This window comes from Engraulis encrasicolus, chromosome 3 (assembly GCF_034702125.1).
Source record: "Engraulis encrasicolus isolate BLACKSEA-1 chromosome 3, IST_EnEncr_1.0, whole genome shotgun sequence".
NCBI classification, from domain to species: domain Eukaryota; kingdom Metazoa; phylum Chordata; class Actinopteri; order Clupeiformes; family Engraulidae; genus Engraulis; species Engraulis encrasicolus.
The window spans coordinates 58,878,030-58,899,569 of NC_085859.1; the positions used below are offsets into that span (position 1 = coordinate 58,878,030).

Here is a 21,540-nt window from a genome sequence, read left to right on the forward strand (position 1 = left end):
ACTTGATGATCTTAGGGCAGCTTCAAGTAACTGTGGAGTTCAGTCTACAATCATCTGCAAGCGGTTTCTGAGGTAAAGAGGCTTTCAGCCATAGATCACAAACAGGCAGGCAGCTCCTCCATTATACAGTATTTAACCGTGGAAAATCATTGTCTGGCTTGTTGGGCCTGAGATATCTTTGCTATAATGGTCGGCTATATAAGCTACGTATACCGCTCACATATGTTTCTCTCAGTCCCTGGACAGATATTCCACACTGGTCAACTACAGGCCAGACTGCTTTTTTTCTTTTTATTTTTCGTTCTTTTTTTTTTTCTTCCTCTTCGCCTTCCCTCCTCTTTTTTTCCCCATGCAGTTTCTACAGCATATATTTTCCTCTTCCGCTCCTTCCCAGACGCTCCGGCTGCGTTTGTGATTTGTGTGAATATCAGCGGGCTCCGCGAGCCTGCTTTAGATTCCGCTGCATGCGTTGCACACACAGATGCATCAGTATAGGAATAGCCGCTACTAACCAAACTCCAGAAGCAGAGGTGTGTGCGTGTGTGCGTGTGTGTGTGTGTGTGTCGGAGCGGCGTGCACCGCTAACACGTGGTGACTGGTGTATATTCCAGGCCATTAAATATTGATGGCCGATCATCATTTCCGAGTCTTATTGAAGTGCTGCCCAAAAACTGCGCTGGCACGCGGGTCTGGGGTTGGATCTCGGGGTCCCCGGCTGGAGCGATGGGGGATGGGGGGTGGGGTTGCAGAGCACGGAGAGGGAGAAGAATGGAGTGGAGTGGAGCGGAGTGGGGCAGCATTCATAATGCAGGAGATTGTTCTTTACCTTGACAAGCCGGCAGCCCTGACTACTCTGTAACTGGCACAAAGGCTCGGCCCGATGGAGAGAGAGAGAGAGAGAGCGAGAGTGAAAGACAAGAGGTGAGGGATAGGGAAATGGAGAAGAGGGGGAGGAGGCAGAAAGAGAGAGTGAGTGAAAGAGAGAGTGATAGAAAGTGAAAAGAGTGAGAGAAAGTGAAAAGAGTGAAAGAGAGTGAAGGACAAGAAGTGAGGGGAAGAGAGAAGAGGAGGAGGAGGCAAAAAGAGGAATTGAAGGAAAGGGGCAGGAAGAGGAGGAGGAGGGCTGATGTCAACTAGAAGAGAGGGGGAAAGGGGGAGGAGAAGGAGGAAGAGGAGGACAGGGAAGGGGGCAGGAAAAGGAGAGAAAGAAAACATGTTTATGTTGCCGAGTCCCTGCAGAGTACTCCCCTTCACAGTCAAGGTCTCCCAACCAAGACCACATCAGCATTGATTTCCTATGTGCACATGGGCGTGTGTATGTATATATGCACGCGTGCGCGTGCATGCGTGTTTGCATGCTTGCGTGTGTGTGTGTTTGCGTGTGTGTGATGATGATGATCTGTTGATGGGTAAAGATGTTTTTTTGTGAGTTTTAAGGGTTTATGCCACCTCAGTATTATTCTAATACCGTAGCTGTTTACATGGCTTTGTTTTGGTCTATTCTGTCATGTTTATTGTTATTTTGTGTTGTCTGGTGTGTTAAATGTGTGAGATATTCATACTCTCAGTGCACAAGATAAATTTCTCTCTTGAAGAGACAATAAAGGCTCATCTTATCTTATCTTGTCTTGTCTTGTCTTGTCTTGTCTTGTCTTGTCTTGTCTTGTCTTAAGATGCCAAGTTCACAGAGGCTAAGAGGTTTTTATTTCTTTTCTGTATTTCATAACAAGGTCAAGTAACCTACAGTAAGCAACAGTAAGCCGTCTGTGCATATCCTCAAAAATGCAATCTAGTTTCAGAGCGGTCGACCCACCAGTTTAGCGTCTCGGGTTGTCTACAGAGTCATGTGCACATGACTAAAAGCCCTCTTACGGAGCCCCAGTCGTATTCTTAGCAGAGTCAAGTGAAGTGAAGGCTGGATATGATCCTTTGATGGACAGGCGGTGCTCTGATTGACAGCAGGGCTAAGCAAAGTGGGTCGTGATGGAAAGACATAGGAGCAGCATATTCTTACCTTACTTTATGTATGCAAGACTCCACATACATTGCACATGGACAATCTGAATGCGGCTGTGTATGCGGGTGTACTGTAAGCATCGGATGAATGCATTGGTGTAGTCTGAAAGCACACATTGGATACATTTCTTATTCTTTCAAGGAGACAGTGTCATTTACATGGACATACACCCTTGTTTTGTGGTTAATCTTTGAGGTAGACTGTTTTTGTCTAACACACAAATTCATATAGAAGCATGTAAGAACTAGATGCACTCTGAGACTGCAGACCTCCGCCAAGGAAGCTGTTTGATAGAACATGTGACTATGTTGCACCCTATTTTTATCTCAAGTATTTCTGCCTTCTTTTTGTGCTATAAACTGGAATGTCAAAATTCGCCTGCAATTCAATGTGCGGTCAGTAGGGGCGCATAGATTTCAAGGCTAGCAATTGACCCGTTTACTGTTTGTGAACAGATATGACGTTATTTGGCTGCGGGCGCATCGTTGGACCAGAATCAACCATGGACCGTTCATTTACGTATATAGAAACTAGCCAGGTGTTTTTTCCGAAATGTGTGTGTGTTCACAGCCAGTTTTACTTACAGCCTCCTAACTCCCTATTTTAACCATGCCAGCAGTTCACCTAGTGTAGTACCACCGGCGCCTCTCGTAATACACTTAAAACCTCTCTGGTGTGTTTGAGTCAACGATGCGCACGCATTCAGTGGGGATGTCGATTCTGAACAGGTCAATGGTGAAGAATCTTACAAAAGGTCAGCAATTCAATTTGCGGTCACTAGGGGGCAGGGGCATCTAGATAGGCTAGCAATGGTGAAGAATCTTTAAAAAAAGGTCCTGGTTCTGGTTCGTGATCTGGATCACCACTGGAATTTAATCACTTGTTCCGTGGGTCATATCCAACAGCTCCACCAAGTTTCAGCCAAATCTGATCGCAAGTTTTTGAGTTATCCTGCTGACAGACAGACAGACAAACGGACAAACCAACGCGACCGAACACATTACCTCCTTGGCGGAGGTAAATATGTAAGGGTTAACGTTCGGCGAGAAGGTCGCTACCGTGGAATAGCAGCACGACAGACAGAATCTTTAGACCCCGCGTGGAGCGGAGGGGTCTTGTTCTCTCTGAAGTGTGATAATCACACACACACACACCATATAATAAACTGAGATAATCACACACACACACACACACACACACACACACAGGCATATTTTGCTCCCCAAGACTGCTCCCCTCCCAGTGTCACTTAAGGGTCACCCCCCACCAGTCCCCTGCCACTCCGCAACCCCTACCATGACAAATCCCTGGCACAGTGCTCACAGCATTCCAAGAAAGAGATGGAGGCTGTTTTTGTTTGTGTGTGTGAGAAATGGGGGTGGGCAGCGAGAAGGATGGGAAGAAACAAAACATGCGGGGGAAACCAGTAAATGATCCTGTTTTCTGTTTGTGTTTTCAATGGAATCACACAACAGAACAGTACACTACAGTACAGTAGAGTAGAGTACAGTTCAGTACAGTTGGTGCCATGGGAGATTGGCCACCACTGGGAGGGAACTACATGGAATCGTTACAGGCGGTCGTGAGTGATGATGGACAATAGCATTTACCAAGAAAATGGACTGCTGGCTGTGTTTGTGCCTAGAAAATGTGTCAAGTCAAGGTGGCTGGAGGGTTGGCTGGTATCAGAGAAATGTAACCACCATGATTGCATAGGCTATGTGATGCAAATTTGTATAAAGTACAGTATATGATGCGCCTCAAAAATAAAAGTAACTTTTTATATATTGTGTAGTACACAAGGACAACACAAGGACGTCAAGTGCAATATACAGTCATGAATGTAAAGTATATTGCACTTGATGTCCTTGTGTTGTCCTTGTTTACTTCTATTGTGTACTGAGCTGTATGTTTTGTCTTCATGTTTGCTGTAAATTTCATGATGGTTCATGATGGTGGTCAAAACAAATTTCCCCTTGGAGACAATAAAGGCAATATAATATACAGGTCCTTCTCAAATAATTAGCATATTGTGTTAAAGTTCATTTTTTTCCCCCATAATGTAATGATAAAAAATACACTTTCATATGTTTTAGATTCATTGCACACCAACTGAAATATTGCAGGTCTTGTATTGTTTTAATATTGATGATTTTGGCATACAGCTCATGAAAACCCAAAATTCCTCAAAAAATTAGCATATCATGAAAAGGTTGTCTAAGCAAGCTATTAACCTAATCATCTGAATCAACGAATTAACTCTAAACACTGGTAAAAGTTGTTTATGGAAGCCTAGATATCCTTGATGCTTAGCTGTGACTCACACTTCCCTCTTCATTATACCCCATAGATTTCCATACCACGTTTTTCTATTGTGTGTGTGTGTGTGTGTGTGTGTGTGTGTGTGTGTGTGTGTGTGTGTGTGTGTGTGTGTGTGTGTGTGTGTGTGTGTGTGTGTGTGTGTGTGTGTGTGTGTGTGTGTGTGTGTGTGTGTGTGTGTGTGTGTGTGTGTGTGTGTGTGTGTGTGTGAGATTTCCATGTGTGTACGTTTCCGTTTTTCTGTGTAGGTGCATACTTGTGTGTTTTGTATCCATGTGTTTAACTTTTTATATGTGATTTTGGTAATATGGATATGATCTCTGGCTGTAGGCGTGGAGCACATACACACATAGACACACTTGACACGTCTTGTTGTGCCTGTAGGCTTGAACAAACAGTTCTCCTCCTCGGCCCTACTCGGCAGTAATGGCCAGTAATGTTCTTGGCAGCCGGCTGCAATCTTGCAGTGTTCCTTGGTACCAAGCCAGATTGCATCATGGGGTCCTGTGTCTTACACACACATACTCAGGCGTACACACACACTCACGCGTAGATGCACACATACGTGCACACACACACACACTCACATAAGCATTCTGTCCCCCCCCCCTCTCTCTCTGTCTCGAACACGCACTCACTCACTCACTCACTTACACACACACACACACACACACACACACACACACACACACACACACACACACACACACACACACACACACACACACACACACAGACATACACACACACACACACACACACACACACACACACACGCACACACACACACGCACACAGACATACGCACACAGACATACACACACACACACATACATACACACACTCGAGCTGCTTGTTTATCAGATACCATAGCAGCGCTTACTGTGTTGTGTGGCTGTGCTGATGAGCAGGCAGCCCTCTTGTCTTGCACACTCCAGTCTAAAGCCCTGCTGCACTCTATCAGGACATCAGCTGCTGTTTGTGGACACACACACACACACACACACACACACACACACACACACACACACACACACACACACACACACACACACACGCACACACACACACACACACACACGTACGAACACACACCATAGCCCTGTAATTTTCAGACACAATGACAACACACACATACTGTACACACGCACACAACAGCATTCCTGACCTGCTGTTTTGGTGTCTAAACGTAGATGTTCTCTCTCTCTCCCCCTCTCTCTCTCTCTCTCTCTCTCTCTCTCTCTCTCTCTCTCTGTCTCTCTCTCTCTCTCTCTCTCTCTCTCTGTCTCCTCTCTCTCTGTCTCTCTGTCTCTCTCTGTCTCTCTCTCTCTCTCTCTCTCTCTCTCTGTCTCTCTCTCTGTCTCTCTCTCTCTCCCTCTCTCTCTCTCTCTCTCTCTCTCTCTCTCTCTCTCTCCCTCCCTCTCTCTCTCTCTCTCTCTCTCTCTCTCTGCAGTCTAATAAGGTTCCAGTGGTCCAGCATGGTCACCACGTGCACCCCTTGACCCCCCTCATCACCTACAGCCAAGACCACTTCCCCCCCGGCACCTCGCCTGCACACCTCTCCCCCGAGATACTCGATCCAAAGACAGGTGAGCTATCACACATACACACACACACACACACACACACACCCCTCCTGCACGCATCTCGCCAGAGGTACTTGAAACAAAAATGGCTACAGATATATCTAGATAACAGCATTTACTTAGATAGAAGCATGTGTTTTGATGACAGAGGCAAGTGTCCATTCTTGTCTGTGAAATGACAAAAGTCCAGCAAGGTAAGAGATCCTAAACGTCTGCTGTGCTTTTTCTGTCTTTAGGGATCCCGCGCACCCCCCACCCCTCTGAGCTGTCCCCCTACTACCCCCTCTCTCCAGGGGCAGTGGGCCAGATCGCACACCCCCTCGGGTGGCTCGTCTCACAGTGAGTCTATACAACATATAGACACAAAGAATAATATCCAATAATCATCTGATAATACAATTCAAATAGTTGGCACCTGCAGCTGCTCTTTGTGTGCTAACTGTCTTCTCTCCTTGTGCGTGTGTGCGTGCGTGCGCGTGCGTATGCGTTTGTGTGTGTGTGTCTCAGACAAGGCCAACCAATGTACTCCATCCCACCCGGAGGATTCCGTCACCCTTACCCAGCTCTCGCCATGAACGCATCAATGTCCAGGTACACACACGCGCGCACGCACACACGCACACCCTTGTCCCACTGCAGAAGCTATAGTGTGTGTCTACACCCAGCTGCTGTGGTTGTTCCAAACAGTCACACACACACACACACACACACACACACACACACACACACACACACACACACACACACACACACACACACACACACACACACACACACACACACACACACACACACACAGCTGTGGCTTGGGTGGGTTCACATAGCGATTAATCAGCTGCTGGGGACTGAGAGGCGTGAAGCAAGCAGGAGTCCAAGCCAGTTGTGTGTGTGTGTGTGCGCGTGCGCCTGCGTGAGTGCGTGCGTGCGTGCGTGCGTGCGTGCGTGCGTGCGTGCGTGCGTGCGTGCGTGTGTGTGTTGGTGCGCACGCACATTTGTGTGCGAACGTGTGTCTGTGTGTGCGGATGTGCATTTATGTGTGAGCGTGTGTTTGTCATTGTGTGTCTGCGTTTGTCTGCGCACCCGTGTGATTGTGTTTGTGTCTGTGCACGTTTGTGTGTGTGTGTGTGTATGTGAGCGTGTGTTTGTGCTAAAGCGAGTTGTGAGAGGATGGCAAGACATTCCTCCCTGTTCTCATGGCTCACAGGCATCCAGTACGGCCCAACAGCACGCCGTGAAATGGGACTGCGGCATGTGTGTATGTGGAATTGTGTGTGTGTGTGTGCGCGTGCGTGCCTGTGTGCGTGCATGCCAAAGAAGAGTGCATTCTTATGTGTTTGTGTACGTGCACCTGCACTCGTGTGTGTGTGTGTGTGTGTGTGTGTGTGTGTGTGTGTGTGTGTGTGTGTGTGTGTGTGTGTGTGTGTGTGTGTGTGTGTGTGTGTGTGTGTGTGTGTGTGTGTGTGTGTGTGTGTGTGTGTGTGTGTGTGTGTGTGTGTTATCGTCAGTCTTTTTTTTTTTCCTACAACACACATTTGGTATAAGTGAATGTTTTTCACTTATGTTTATTACACACATGTACTTTAGGGTCTCACACGCACACACACACACACACACACACGCACACACACACACACACACACACACACACACACACACACACACACACACACACACACACACACACACACACACACACACACACACACACACAGACGGTGGAGATGAAAGCCTAGTGTGTGGATGAGGAGGAATCAAACCCAGCTCTAAAGAGTAAATATCCCCCCATGTGATCTCTCTCTGCCTCCCGCTCCCCTGCTCAGATGGGAGAGATTTGTACTGGTTCTTCCTGCCTGTGTGTGTGTGTGCGCTTGCGCACGTGTTTGTGTGTGTGACCTGAAATATTAACTCGACCGTCAGTCCAACGCAGATCATGTGCGTGTGCGTGTGCGCGTGCATGCGTGCGTGCATGCACGTCTACTCTGGCTTTGTGCTGTGCAGCTACCGTGTCCCTGTAGAGGGGCTTGACTTCAAAGTAAATAACAGGAATGGTTTGATCTCCTTCCTCCGCAGTGCACCATGGGATTTCTCGTAGTTCACTTTCTGAATTTATGTATTTTCCCACTTTGAAGTCTCATCGCTAAAGAACTACAGTAATTAATGCATTTCCGCATCGTTTATCGATGCAGTGGAATACCTATTTTTTGCGTTTGACAAGTCATGTTTTTCAGTCATTGGAAGAATTAAAATTGTATATTATATGTATTTACAAACATTGCAAATCATGCAAAATGTTAATATAATCTAAATGGACTATTAATAGACTATTTGTCAGTGCGCACACACACACACACACACACACACACACACACACACACACACACACACACACACACACACACACACACACACACACACACACACACACACACACACACACACACACACACAGACACTCACACATACACACACACACACACACACCCACACACATACACACACACACACACACACACACACACACACACACACACACACACACACACACACACACACACACACACACACACGTGCAGCGTGACAATGGTCCATTGTGGTGCACAGAGTGGAAACTGGGAGTCACATGTTGGTATCTGAAGGAGTCTTGTTCAGGCCGGCGTACAAGACATTTCCGTGGTTTCCTAAAAAAGAGAGAGAGAGAGAGAGAGAGAGAGAGAGAGAGAGAGAGAGAGAGAGAGAGAGAGAGAGAGAGAGAGAATACAAAACAGAAGGGGTAGAGAAAAGTGGTTTCATGTGTCTGCTCCCCAGTCACTGTGGCAACCACACACACCCCCGAACGTTGTGTGTTTGCGTGCGTGTGTGTGCACGTGCATGTGAAGGTGTGTGTATGTGTGTGAGGGTGTGTGTGTGAGAGCGAGAATAAAAGGGCTTTTGATGAATTCTTTATTTGGACAAAATCTGAAATCCGCACCAGTTGATGGAAACGGGACTTTTTTTCTTTTCCTTTTTTTACTCTTTTCCTTTTTTTGCGTTTATTCGCGTCTAGACGGCCCATTAGGGCTCTCCTGCTAATGTTGACACACACACACGCACACGCACACGCACACACACACACACACACACACACACACACACACACACACACACACACACACACACACACAGTCGCCCGAGAGAGACAAAAGACAAAGGGCCCTAGTCTCCAGATCTAGCCAGCGCATGAACACACACACACACACACACACACACACACACACACACACACACACACACACACACACACACACACACACACACACACACACACACACACACACACACACACACACACACACACACACACACACACACACACAGTGTGGTCATCTTGGCTTCTCAATGTTGTGTCTATACCTGCAAAACAGACGTCATTTCTTTCTTTGATTCACAACTCAAATAGCTTTGCTCCACCATAAGGACTGCATGTAGTGTATATTTGGTTCCTAAGTAAATGAATTTACACAAATAAAAAAATAAGCTAATTACTCAAGTGACATAATGAATTAATATGTCTCCCTCTGTATGTGTATGTCTCCTCTGCGCGTGTGTGGATGTGTGTGTATGTGTGTGCGTGCGTGCGTGCGTGCGTGTGTGTGTGTGTGTGTGCGCGCGTGCCTGCCTGTCCTCCTGTATGCAGCCTGGTGTCGAGTCGTTTCTCCCCCCACATGATGGCCCATCACCCCCACAGCCTGCATCAGACGGGCATCCCCCACCCGGCTATAGTCTCCCCCGCCATCAAACAGGAGCCCAACGGGGAACTCAGCCCTGCATCACACTCGTAAGTAACGCTTTGCTTTCTCTTAATCATCATCCTCCTCTTCCTCTCTTCCTCTATTCCTCCTCCTCTCCATCCCCCACTCTGCTATTGACCCATCCCACCCACGTGACTTTCGCAAAGTCATTGCCATCTTGGACCTGAAGTGGGGGCCGATTTGAATCTGTTTTAATTGGTTTCAATGTGAGTAACAAGAAACGACAAACAAAAAAATAAAATAAATCGTGATGCAGAAAAGTCTGCCACTATCCAGAGAGGCAGGACATTCAATGGACCAGCAGATGGAGAGGTATTTGGAAGACCAAGAGGTTTAGAAAATGATGCTTACCTGCTTCCACAAGGATTGTTTACCACGCATATTTATGCAGAGTTAAAAACCCATCGCCAGATATGGACAAGGATCTGAAGGCGTACTGTAAGAGTCTAGATGCCTACACTTATTTTGTGTCATGCTGGGTTACGTGCCTTTACCTGAATCATCCGTGGAGCTAGTGGTCACATCTCACTAGAGCGGAGGTTTGTTTTCATTGAACGTTGATCAGGATAACAAAATGCAATTAACTTATTAAGATGCAGCGTTATAAATTTGCCGTTACCAGAATGGCAATGACGAAGTTATAGGGCACACACACACACACACACACACACACACACACACACACACACACACACACACACACACACACACACACACACACACACACACACACACACACACACAAGCACACTGCACTTTCTGCACTAAACCCAAACATACACACACTGACACACAACTCATACTCACACACATACACACACACACACACACACACACACACACATACACAGGTACACACACACAGACGCACACCGCACTTTCTACCTGCACTAAACACACACACACACACACACACACACACACACACACACACACACACACACACACACGCACACACGCACACAAAACACATACAAACACACACACACACATACTGCTGCTGGTGTATTTAATAAAAACCTTTTTTTAATTATTTATTTCTTCAAATGCTACTATTACTATGTCAGAACGCTATAAAGGACTTTTAGAAAAAAGAACAACAAAATACCTCCTCTTAATGTATGTTCTCTACAAGTCTTCTGTTGTCCAGTCTTGCACTTTAAATGTCTGTATGAGCAATGTCTACGTCCATACTGTCTATGTCCATGTATGAGTACTGTCTATGTCTATACTGTCTATGTCCTTACCTAGATTAGTCTATGTCTGCATGGGAGAGCAAGAAACGCAATTTCAAATTCTTTGTATGACCAGTGCATGTAAAGAAATTGACAATAAACTTGACTTGACTTGACTTGACTTGACTTGACATTACTGAAGGACCTGTGTTGTTTTACTTATGTAGCCTACAAAACTTCCACCTCTGGTTATGTCCTAGCTAAGTAGCCCATTAGCATAACCTAATTGGTGGTAAACTTTTCCATTGATGGAACGGCGTGTAGGGGGCTGCATGTCACGTGATCCATTATACATGTTCTGCTACCTGGCAATGACCAAGAACTGTGTCATCAGGCTCAGTGTCTGTTTTGTGTCTGCTGCAGTGCAGCGGGTAGGGCTACTAGCCAATGTCAACAACATAGAAATACAGTAGCTCATGTCGTACCAATATTACATTCAGTCATTTGGATGATTGTAAAATGTTACAGTGGGGGGATTTAACAGAAAACCCCTTCCTCTTGTTTAGAACAGTCATGCATTACGTTTGATATGCCCTCACATACAACAAAGGCATACAACGGCAAACAAAGGAACGCATGGTTAGAGCTGGCTAACAGAAGAACAAGGGTGTAACAGTTAGTGGGATGTTTTCCTATTTGGTTGCACACACTGGTCGCCATGCAATGTAAAGCCTTGCAATGTAAATGTATCGACAATGTAAAGCCTTTGCAGGCTAACTTTATTCGTCTTAGCTCCAACAAAGTGGTCACTACACAACCGCTGGTATTGTGAGGGCTGCTAGTCTTTCCTGTTGATTGCAGCAATCCATCTTCTCCATCGCTCAACATCAGTGGGGATCCGATAAAAAGACAGACCTTCTTCCTTTGACTGTCTCTTTTTACAACCAGGCCCGCAACAATATTTAGGCATGATGTAAAATATACTGTTGACTATTTTCCTTAGGATGTGTCGCTGTTGTTTGCTGTGGTAGACTACTGTATTTCAGGTCCAAAATGGCTGATACATTGGTCGAGATTGGTCGTGACGTAACGTGGGAAGGGTCAATAGTCTCCCCTGCCATCAAGGAGGAGCCTGACCGAGAACTCAGACCCGCTCTTATTCCTCCACCTCTTCCTCACCTCCCACTGCTGAGTAGCCCTACTCTTCCTCATCTTCCTTCCTCTCCTATTGCTCTTCCTCCCGCCCATTCTATTCCTCCTCATTTCCCTTCTCTCGCACTCTGTCTCTGACACACGCACACCCATGACCTAATGGTTAGGGAGGTGGACTTCCGATCAGAAGGTTGCAATTCTGAATCCCACCCTTACCTCTCCCTACACCTCCATCCATACATGGCTGAGGTGCCCTTGAGCAAAGCACATAACCCCACACTGCTCCAGGGGCTGTAACCAATGCCTTGTAAAGTAACTAAGTCGCTTTGTATAAAAGAGTCAGCTAAGTGTAATGTAATTTAAGGCTCTAAATTAACACCCCCTACCCCGTGACCATCTCTCCAATTCCAGGTACACATGGAGGCGAAATGAGCAGCATTCTGACAGCTTAACAGTCAACAGGTCATAGTGGTGAATCAAAATCGCCACTATGAAATATTTATGCTGGTAAAAATTAGTGAGTGTGTGTTTGGCTATTAAGATTAACATCTACTAGCTATTTTTGCTGGCAATGGAAAAACAAGTTAATTCACAGCCTGAATGTCGCTCCCCTCTCTCTCTCTCTCTCTCTCTCTCTCTCTCTCTCTCTCTCTCTCTCTCTGTCTCTGTCTGTCGGTCTGGTCCACAGGAAGTCTCCAGGTCCAGCTAAGAAGGAGGAGGACAAGAGGCCTCACATCAAGAAGCCCCTGAACGCCTTCATGCTCTACATGAAGGAGATGAGAGCCAAGGTGGTGGCCGAGTGCACCCTCAAGGAGAGCGCCGCCATCAACCAGATACTGGGCAGGAGGGTACGTACAGTAGGGGTGTGTGTGAGTGTGTGTGTGTGCGTGCGCGCAAGTGTGTGTACAAACATGCAGGTGTGTGTGTGTGTTAGCGCCAAGGTGGTGGCAGAGTGCACTCTGAAAGAGAGTGCAGCCATCAACTAGGTACTGGGCAGGAGGGGACGTGTGTGTGTGTGTGTGTGTGTGTGTGTGTGTGTGTGTGTGTGTGTGTGTGTGTGTGTGTGTGTGTGTGTGTGTGTGTGTGTGTGTGTGTGTGTGTGTGTGTGTGTGTGTGTGTGTGTGTGTGTGTGTGTGTGTGTGTGTGTGTGTGTGTGTGTGTGTGTTAGGTTAGGGCTGCTCAATTATCAGAAAAATCAATATCACGAGTATTTTGGTCAATATTGATATCACAATATTTTATTTCTCGATATTTTATTTAAAGACAAATGAATTGAGCTTAACAATTCACAATCTTCACTCCCTTCAGCAGTTGGAGTAGAGGGCCATAGAGAAAGACACAGTGGTGTTCTGCATGAATATTGGGTAGCAAGTCTGCTTTGTGCTCGCAATGGCTCAAGTGGAGGGCTGCGAGGGCAATACATTGTGCTTATAACCTACCTTTTGGCAGTATAGACAAATGACAAAAATATTGTTTCAAATCGATATTATGAAATTTGGTATTGTTCGACAGCAATATTGATATCACGATATTAATACGATATATTGCACAGCCCTATGTTAGGTCTAACATTGTTTGGCCTGTCTCCCTCTGTATATCCACAGAGGCACTCCCTATCACAAGAGGAGGTGTGTGTGTGTGTGTGTGTGTGTGTGTGTGTGTGTGTGTGTGTGTGTGTGTGTGTGTGTGTGTGTGTGTGTGTGTGTGTGTGTGTGTGTGTGTGTGTGTGTGTGTGTGTGTGTGTGTGTGTGTGTGTGTGTGTGTGTGTGTGTGTGTTCAAACACTCACATAGTTATCTCGGGCTGACCAGCCAGGGTAGAGCTGCGAGTGTAGTTGTCTCTCCTTCCTTGTGTGTGTGTGTGTGTGTGTGTGTGGTGGGACTAATTACGTCTTCCTTTCCGTCCACAGTTGGTGTGTATGCATATTGGTGTGTGTGTGTGTGTGTGTGTTGGTTTGTGAGGGTCTAATAACGTCTGGTGTCTTTCTGTCTTTTTTTCGTCTCCACAGTGGCACTCCCTATCGCGGGAGGAGCAGGCCAAGTACTACGAGCTGGCGAGGAAGGAGAGACAACTACACTCGCAGCTCTACCCTGGCTGGTCAGCCCGAGATAACTATGTGAGTGTTTGAACACACACACACACACACACACACACACACACACACACACACACACACACACACACACACACACACACACACACACACACACACACACACACACACACACACACACACACACACACACACACACATGCGCATACACCACAATACAACACTTACACGTGGTGCTGGACCTACAACAAGAAAGAAAGAATAACTTACCAATGCACTATTAAGTGGAACTTGATGTGGAAAAAAGTACATTTTAAAGAGATCAAGCTTTTCTTAACACATTCAATACCAGCCGTTTTTTGGACTTTAGCTGTAGACTCCCAGACAATTTCATCATTTTTTGTCATTATTTGAACAGCCACCGAATATTTTGTCTTCAACCCATGTCAGGGCTTTTTTGAAAGCCCAAAAACTCTGCTGTCTCTATATTCCATTCCGAAGTTATTTCACTTTAAACAAGCAGTGGTTTAGGTAAAAATAGCGATTTTCAACATTCGAACTGAGATAAAGCCTTTTTGTCACAAGTGCGCTCTGACTCTCCGAGTTTAAATTGCGGGTCTAAATGCATTTTCACGCCCGAAGAACAACTCCAGTAGCTTCCAAGTAAACTATTTCGATGCAGTTCAGAGCCAAATCATCTGAAATGCTAGCTAGCATGTCACTTGACTGGCAGTTTTCGTTCTGTAGATAAAAGTAGACGTGCCAAAGTACTCACCCAAAATTATGTTACTTCCTGCTGTGTTGCATGCTGTTTTTCATTACAACCTTCCATTTTACACCTATCTTGATGGCAGCAAAACTCCTTATCCTTCCATCATATGTTTAGGAACAGGCTAGCTAGCAAGGGCTGTGCTGACAGGAAATGTTTTGTTTTGATGCTCTAGGAAGTAAATGGAGACGTGACGTGACGTGAACAGGAAGTGGTTTGATTCGCTATAATAAAACTCAAATGCTGTGTGTAATAAAATGCACAGATGATGAAATATCCAGATCCTGACTTTGTTGGAGTTTTGACTTTGTAGGTGGTTTCATGATCTATATCAGTTCTGTTCATCACATTATTATGAAAATCACACAGAATGTGCATTAGAATTTGTAGATTCAGAATCCAATAAAAAAACGTAAAAACGCATGGGAGGCAAGACATATTTTTATGTGACTTGGTAGTGAATGTGTTAAGGAAGGTATTTTTATTCTTATAAGGGTAATATGGTATGGTAGTGTATGCATGTGTACTTAGAGTACCAGTAAAGTCGAGACATTTACCATAGCTCAATCATGCTGTATGTGTACTTCAAGGGTAATGTGAAAAGGCTTTCCTTTGTTGAAGTATTAGGGTATAGCAATGTGAAGAAGTCTACCTTTGTTTAAGTACTGTGTATGTGTACTTAAGGGCGAAGGTGAAGAGGTACTTGGTTTGGCTTTCAAAACACCTCCTTTGACATTAGACATTAATCATTTTGTTTCAATATTTTCTTTTTTTTCCTTTTCATTAATCATTCTTATTTTCTCCTCTTTCTTTGTTCTCTTCTTTTGTTGTCTGTCCTTCTTTCTTCATGTTGTTCTTTCTCTTTATTTTTTCTCTTCTTTATCTTTCTTCTCTTCATTCGCTTATTTTCTCTCTCTCTCTCTCTCTCTCTCTCTCTCTCTCTCTCTCTCTCTCTCTCTCTCTCTCTCTCTCTCTCTCTCTCTCTCTCTCTCTCTCTCTCTCTCTCTCTCTACAGGGCAAACGGAAAAAGAGGAAGAGAGATAATAAGCCGGAGCCCAAGCCAGAGGGTAAGCCTTTTCTGACTGCCTGTCCCCTCTGCACTCAGCTCCACTTCCTTTACTCAAGTAGTGTGTGTGTGTGTGTGCATGTGTGCGTGCGCGTGTGTGTGTGTATGTGGTGGGGGAGCAAACTCTACTCCTCTCCTAACATTGCAGCTCCTCCTGTGCTCACAGGCTCTCTGTGTTCCACGCTGCCTTCACCCATCAAGGAAATCCTGCCAGCTAGTAAAGTCCATCAACAGACATGCGTCCCATCAGGCACACTGAGACTGATTTGTTGTGTTTTTCTTCTCTCTCAGGGTCAAACACTTTTTTAAAGGAACAGTCCACCCTTTTTTGATTTTCACATATTTGCTGTATTCCAAGCATTATTCATGAAGGTGCAAATCATTTTCTTCTCAGTGTTTTCAGTACTTAGATTTATTGGTATCAGAATTATTAGCATAGCTTAGCATAATCACTGGAAGTAAATGGGAGCATTAGCAGCAAGCCACAAGGGATCACAGTACAGGATTAAATAGCTCTGGTGAATTTTACATTAATTTTAGAGTGGTTTATAAGTACATTTAATGATGGTTTGTTTGCTCCCATAGACTTGCATTGCTACACTTAATTTGGTTATACTGTTTAAGTAGGCAATGCAAACACAGGCGAAAATGTTATGCACATTTATGAATAATGCTTGGAAATACTGCAAATATGTGCAAAAAAGCGTGGACTGTTCCTGTGTGTGTGTGTGTGTGTGTGTGTGTGTGTGTGCGCGTGCGCGTGTGTGTGCGCGTGTGTGTGTGCGTGCGCGTGCGCGTGTGTGCGCGCGTGCATGTGTGTGCGCGTGTGTGCGTGCGCGTGTGCGCGCGCTCGTGTGTGTGTGTGTGTGTGTGTGTGTGTGTGTGGTTCCAAGACACAGTAGCACTAATGAAGTTCTTTTGTATCCCCAATTTATCTGAATGTACACATTTCCTCCAGTATATTAACTTATAGCTCATCCACCCCACTCAGCCAAAGAAGTACTCCCAATATTTTTTGTAGTCCTATTTTTGTTAGTCCAAATGTAATTTCACTTTGCTCCCCTAATTGTGGTAGTTGCTCTGTGTGTTGTATATCTGGATTAACTGCTAGCTAACCTTTACTAACCAATCTCTCCTCCCTGCGTGCCTGCCTATACTGTGGCCCACTGTATGTGCTTGCGTATGCAGCGTTTGAGATTCAATGCTAACACATCAGCACAGCGGGCCTCTCCGCTGGCCGCTGCCCCCTGGATTGCGGGAGGGTGAGTGCAGCCATTAAAGTTGTGGTGTGGTCGCCAATATGGTCGCCACCCTGTCTCCATCAGCCACTAGCCATTCTGGTCACCAATGCCAGTATGGCAGCCATCCTGTCAACCATCTTCTAGTAGAGTGAGATAAATCAAGCCCGTACTTTTCCTGGATCCATGTGCCCTTTTAGGAGACTTAAAGTGGTGGTTCGCTATTTTAGACATTAAGCCCTGTTTGTGTGGCTTATAGGGTGAAGTAGAGATGTTCTAATCACATTTTTGACATTTGGTGCTGAACGGCGCATTTGGGTATTCAAGACTGCAGCCCCCCCCACCTTTACATTGACTCCAATGAAGCACTCAAGCAATCGATCATAAAATGGCATTAAACTTTCGTTTTGCAGAGACATGAAACTCACCGAGTGGTCAGAGGTGGGCAGCGATACGTTGGCTCGAAAATCACCGCGAAATACGCTTCCAGAGAAGATATATTATCATAATTGTCCGTCTTCATTGATTGTATTGGTTTGACTAGTATTACTCCGCGCGACCGGATATGGGGGTGTGTTTGTTTACGTTACTATCTATGGTTTGTATGCAAGCTGTAGTTTTTGTAGCCAGTCCCGCTCAAAGACAGCCGTTCTACCTCGCTCCTTGATGTCTACACAAACAACACACTATCGCTACCTACTGGCTGGATGTCTACTGCTATTCAACAGCGTCTGGGGATAAATAGGTCTGCCAAATGCTAAACAACAGTTAGAAGGCATATTTCGCTGCAATTTTCGGGTCAATTTATCGCTGTCTACCACTGACCACACGGTGAGTTCCATGTCTTTTCGAACGAAAGTTTAATGCCATTTTATGATCGATTGCTTGAGTGCTCCATTGGAGTCAATGTAAAGGTGGGGGGGCTGCAGTCTTGGATACCCAAATACTCCGTTCAGCACCAAATGTCAAAATTGTGATGAGAACATCTCTACTTCACGCCAGAAGTCACACAAACAGGGCTCAATGTCTAAAATAGCGAATCACCACTTTAAGGTGAGGAGGGTTTTAGGAGACTTAAGGCTGAGAATGAATGGAGTTTGCATTGGGCGGGTGGGGGTTGGGGTATCTTACTCTACTTGAAGATGTTCTGCTCACCAATACTGATATGACCGCCATCATATGTGTCCACCTGCCATAGGCGTAGAACACTAGATGTCGTGTTGCCACACACCGCCTATTCATCCCCCATGCCCCATCCTCATACATATGCAGAGATAACACGAGGCTATCCACATCCTAATTCAGGTACTGCGATTACAAGTGCTACATGTACAGCTATCTCCATCCCCATTATGTGCTGAAGTCAAGCTGTCCCCATCCCTGCTCTCGACCACCCATGCATGACCCATTGGGTGGCCAGTTCAATTCTGTCCTTGCTACCATTAGTTCATGTGGTATTCATGCAGTTTGGCTGCCCATTCAGCAGCTCTGGCAGTTTGTTAGGAGAAGAGTGGAAACTTAAGGGTCTTCAGATTGCGCTCAATGCCTGGCCATCTTGGTCAAAAGAGTTTGGTTGTAAACAACTTGACTTTCTCATGGAACTTCAAGACCTTTCACCTTTCGAATGGCATTGGCTGGCATGCTGTTGAGGGAAACAAGAAGTAATACAGTCTGCCCATATGAACGGATGTGGTTTTGTAGACCACACCCCTCCTAACATTACTTAAAAACAACAGAGGTCACATGTCAAGGTGTGACATACTTTGTTCTGTTTTGTGCTGTTGTCATAACATGTCATGGTGTGACACTGTTTTGTGCCTATTCTCATAACATGCCAAGGTGTGGCACGTTTAGCTGAGTTTGGTGCTATTCTCATGGACGTTTCTAGATGATTTTGTTCATCAGTTAGGTTCTGGTTTTAGCTTTATTTCTACCTGCTGTCAGGTTCTAGAACAGTGAGCCGGGACTTTAATTCTAATTCTGGCTACTAGCTAATGGTCTGCTGCTCTTGCTCACACCTGGAATTTCCAGCCATTCCAATCTGTTGCATCATGTGTGTGTGGGGGGGTGTATGTGTATGCCTGCTCTCGGAATGGCTAAGAAATGACATTTTTCGGCTCATTTTTAGTATTCGCTGTTTTGTTTTTACTGACATCAGCACCAAAAATACATTCTAATGTGAAACGTAAGACATATAGGAGAACTTATAACAACTTAAGAAAAGTTGAAAAGACAGCTAAAGGACAGGCACTGCACAAACATTGTGATTGCATGGTGGTTGCTGATGTATTTTGTCCATTTGTTATGGAAGAGCATCTTGGGAATATTCTGAAAACCCCTGTCACTACCATTTAATGAACTAAATCTCATCATGGCTGATCATGGATTGTTCATGGATTGACAACCAGCCAGAAGTCACATTGTGATGTAAGTACCATGACTGGATTTAATGTTAATTTAACTTTAACTCTCTCTCTCTCTCTCTCTCTCTCTCTCTCTCTCTCTCTCTCTCTCTCTCTCTCTCTCTCTCTCGCTCTCTCTCGCTCTCTCTCTCTCTCTCCCCCTCTCCCTCCCTCCACCTCTCCCCCAGACTTCTCAGCGCGCAGCAAGAAGCCGTGTGTAGTGCAGTATCTGCCCCAGGAGAAGACGGTGGACAGCCCGGCCTCGTCCCACGGCAGCATGCTGGACTCCCCGGCCACCCCCTCGGCCGCCCTGGCCTCCCCCGCGGCCCCCGCCGCCACCCACTCCGAGCAGGCCCAGCCCCTGTCCCTCACCACCAAGCCCGAGGGCCGTGGAGCCCATCACCACCCCCACCACCACCCTCATCACCACCCTCACTTCTCACTGCCAGGCAAGCTACCATCTTCCTCCTCCTCAGCATCCTCATCCTCATCAGGAGCATCTTCCTCCTCCTCCTCTTCCTCCTCGGTGGCCTCCATCGCTGCGTCTCACGCCGCGCTCTCCCTCGCCATTGGCTCCCCTGGCAGCCACCACCAGTCCTCTCCTCCTCCGCTGCTGTCTCGGCCAATCCCTTTCGCCTCCCTGCACCCGTCGCTGCTGTCGCCGTCCTCCCCCTTCCACCAGGCGGCGCTGCACTCCCATCATGCCCTGTTCCAGACACAGCCGCTCTCCCTGGTCACCAAGACCACTGAATAAAATCACAAAACTCAACCAATCGGCCGCTTTCACCAGGCACCCACTCTGTCTCCTCACCAAGATGATGGAATAATCTGACCCCGCCGCTCTCCCTGGTCACCAAGACGGTCAAATAAATAACAAACTCAATCCACCCAACGCACTCCCTTGTCACCAAGACAACCAAATAAAAATAACAAACTCAACCAACCAGATGCTCTCATCTGGTCACCAAGACGTTTCATTTTGAGAGTTTCAGAGTTTCACCCTGTTGTTCTCCCTGGTCACCAAGATGATGAATTAATTTATAAACTTGAGCAGCCAGCCACTCTCTAGCCTATCACCAAAACCACAGAATAGATGAACTCTGCTTGTCTGCTCTATCTGGTTACCGAGAAAACTCAATATGCCGCTTAAGTCACAAAGGCAATGAATAAACTCAACTTGCCGCTGTATCTGGTCTTCTCCTGATATTCACCCCCTCCCCTCTATCCGCTTCTTTCACTTTGTTTTTCTCCTTTGCTTTTGTCCCCCAACTCAGTCCTTCTCTCCTTCCTTTTTCTATTTTTGTTTCTCTGTTGCTATCTCTATCCCTGCTCATCTAGTTTTTAAATAATGCTGTACATTGCTTTTTGCCTTTTTTGAATAGCCATTAGGTCAAAACTTTTTTCAAACTTTAATGAAAAGGAAAATAAATATTATCGGTCAATATTTGATCATCTCCTTTTCTGCCTCTCTTTACAAAAACAAAATGTATTTTTTGTAAAGTTTACCGCAGAACTGGCTTCTTATTTGATGCATTTATCCAATGAATTACTTGTATAAAAGAATAATGTGTATCAAAAAAGGTTCTTTAAAAAAAAAAAAAGGAACAAAAAAGGCCTCTTTCCTTTTAGCTGGTTGATATTAGTTTTGAGTTAAATTCCTAGTTCTGGCAAGTTATCACAGCCTTTGCAACAAACCTCCATTTTGAAGTGTGTGATCTTGGTAAATAAACATTGTACATTGTTTCTTAAGGGCTTGTTTCGTTGTCATTCTTTGAATATAAAGTATTCAGACATGTAAATGTCTTGCCACTAATGGAATTTAGACATGTTTTGTTATCTTTGATCTGTCTTGAGTCGACTTTCAATTCTGTAACATTTAATTGGTCTGTTGGGACTGGAGAGTGGGGGTGGGGTGGGGTGGAGTGGTTGTAGCACACGAGACAACCAAACAAATGAGTTTGAGAGCTTTACGACTT

The 21,540-nt window shown here is 45.6% G+C and overlaps 1 protein-coding gene across 1 annotated transcript in view; it reads left to right on the forward strand.

Annotated features, from left to right (window-relative positions):
- Nucleotides 1-21,313, forward strand: part of LOC134446421 (transcription factor 7-like 1-B) — a 96,429-nt gene extending 75,116 nt beyond the window's left edge. Inside the window, exons 5-12 of the mRNA XM_063195793.1 lie at nt 5,790-5,925; nt 6,159-6,261; nt 6,430-6,513; nt 9,596-9,736; nt 12,726-12,885; nt 14,045-14,152; nt 15,874-15,925; nt 19,753-21,313. Of these exons, the coding sequence (XP_063051863.1) occupies nt 5,790-5,925; nt 6,159-6,261; nt 6,430-6,513; nt 9,596-9,736; nt 12,726-12,885; nt 14,045-14,152; nt 15,874-15,925; nt 19,753-20,318 (1,350 nt within the window). The 3' untranslated portion in view covers nt 20,319-21,313. The remainder of the gene's footprint in view (nt 1-5,789; nt 5,926-6,158; nt 6,262-6,429; nt 6,514-9,595; nt 9,737-12,725; nt 12,886-14,044; nt 14,153-15,873; nt 15,926-19,752) is intronic.
- Nucleotides 21,314-21,540: the final 227 nt, after the last annotated feature.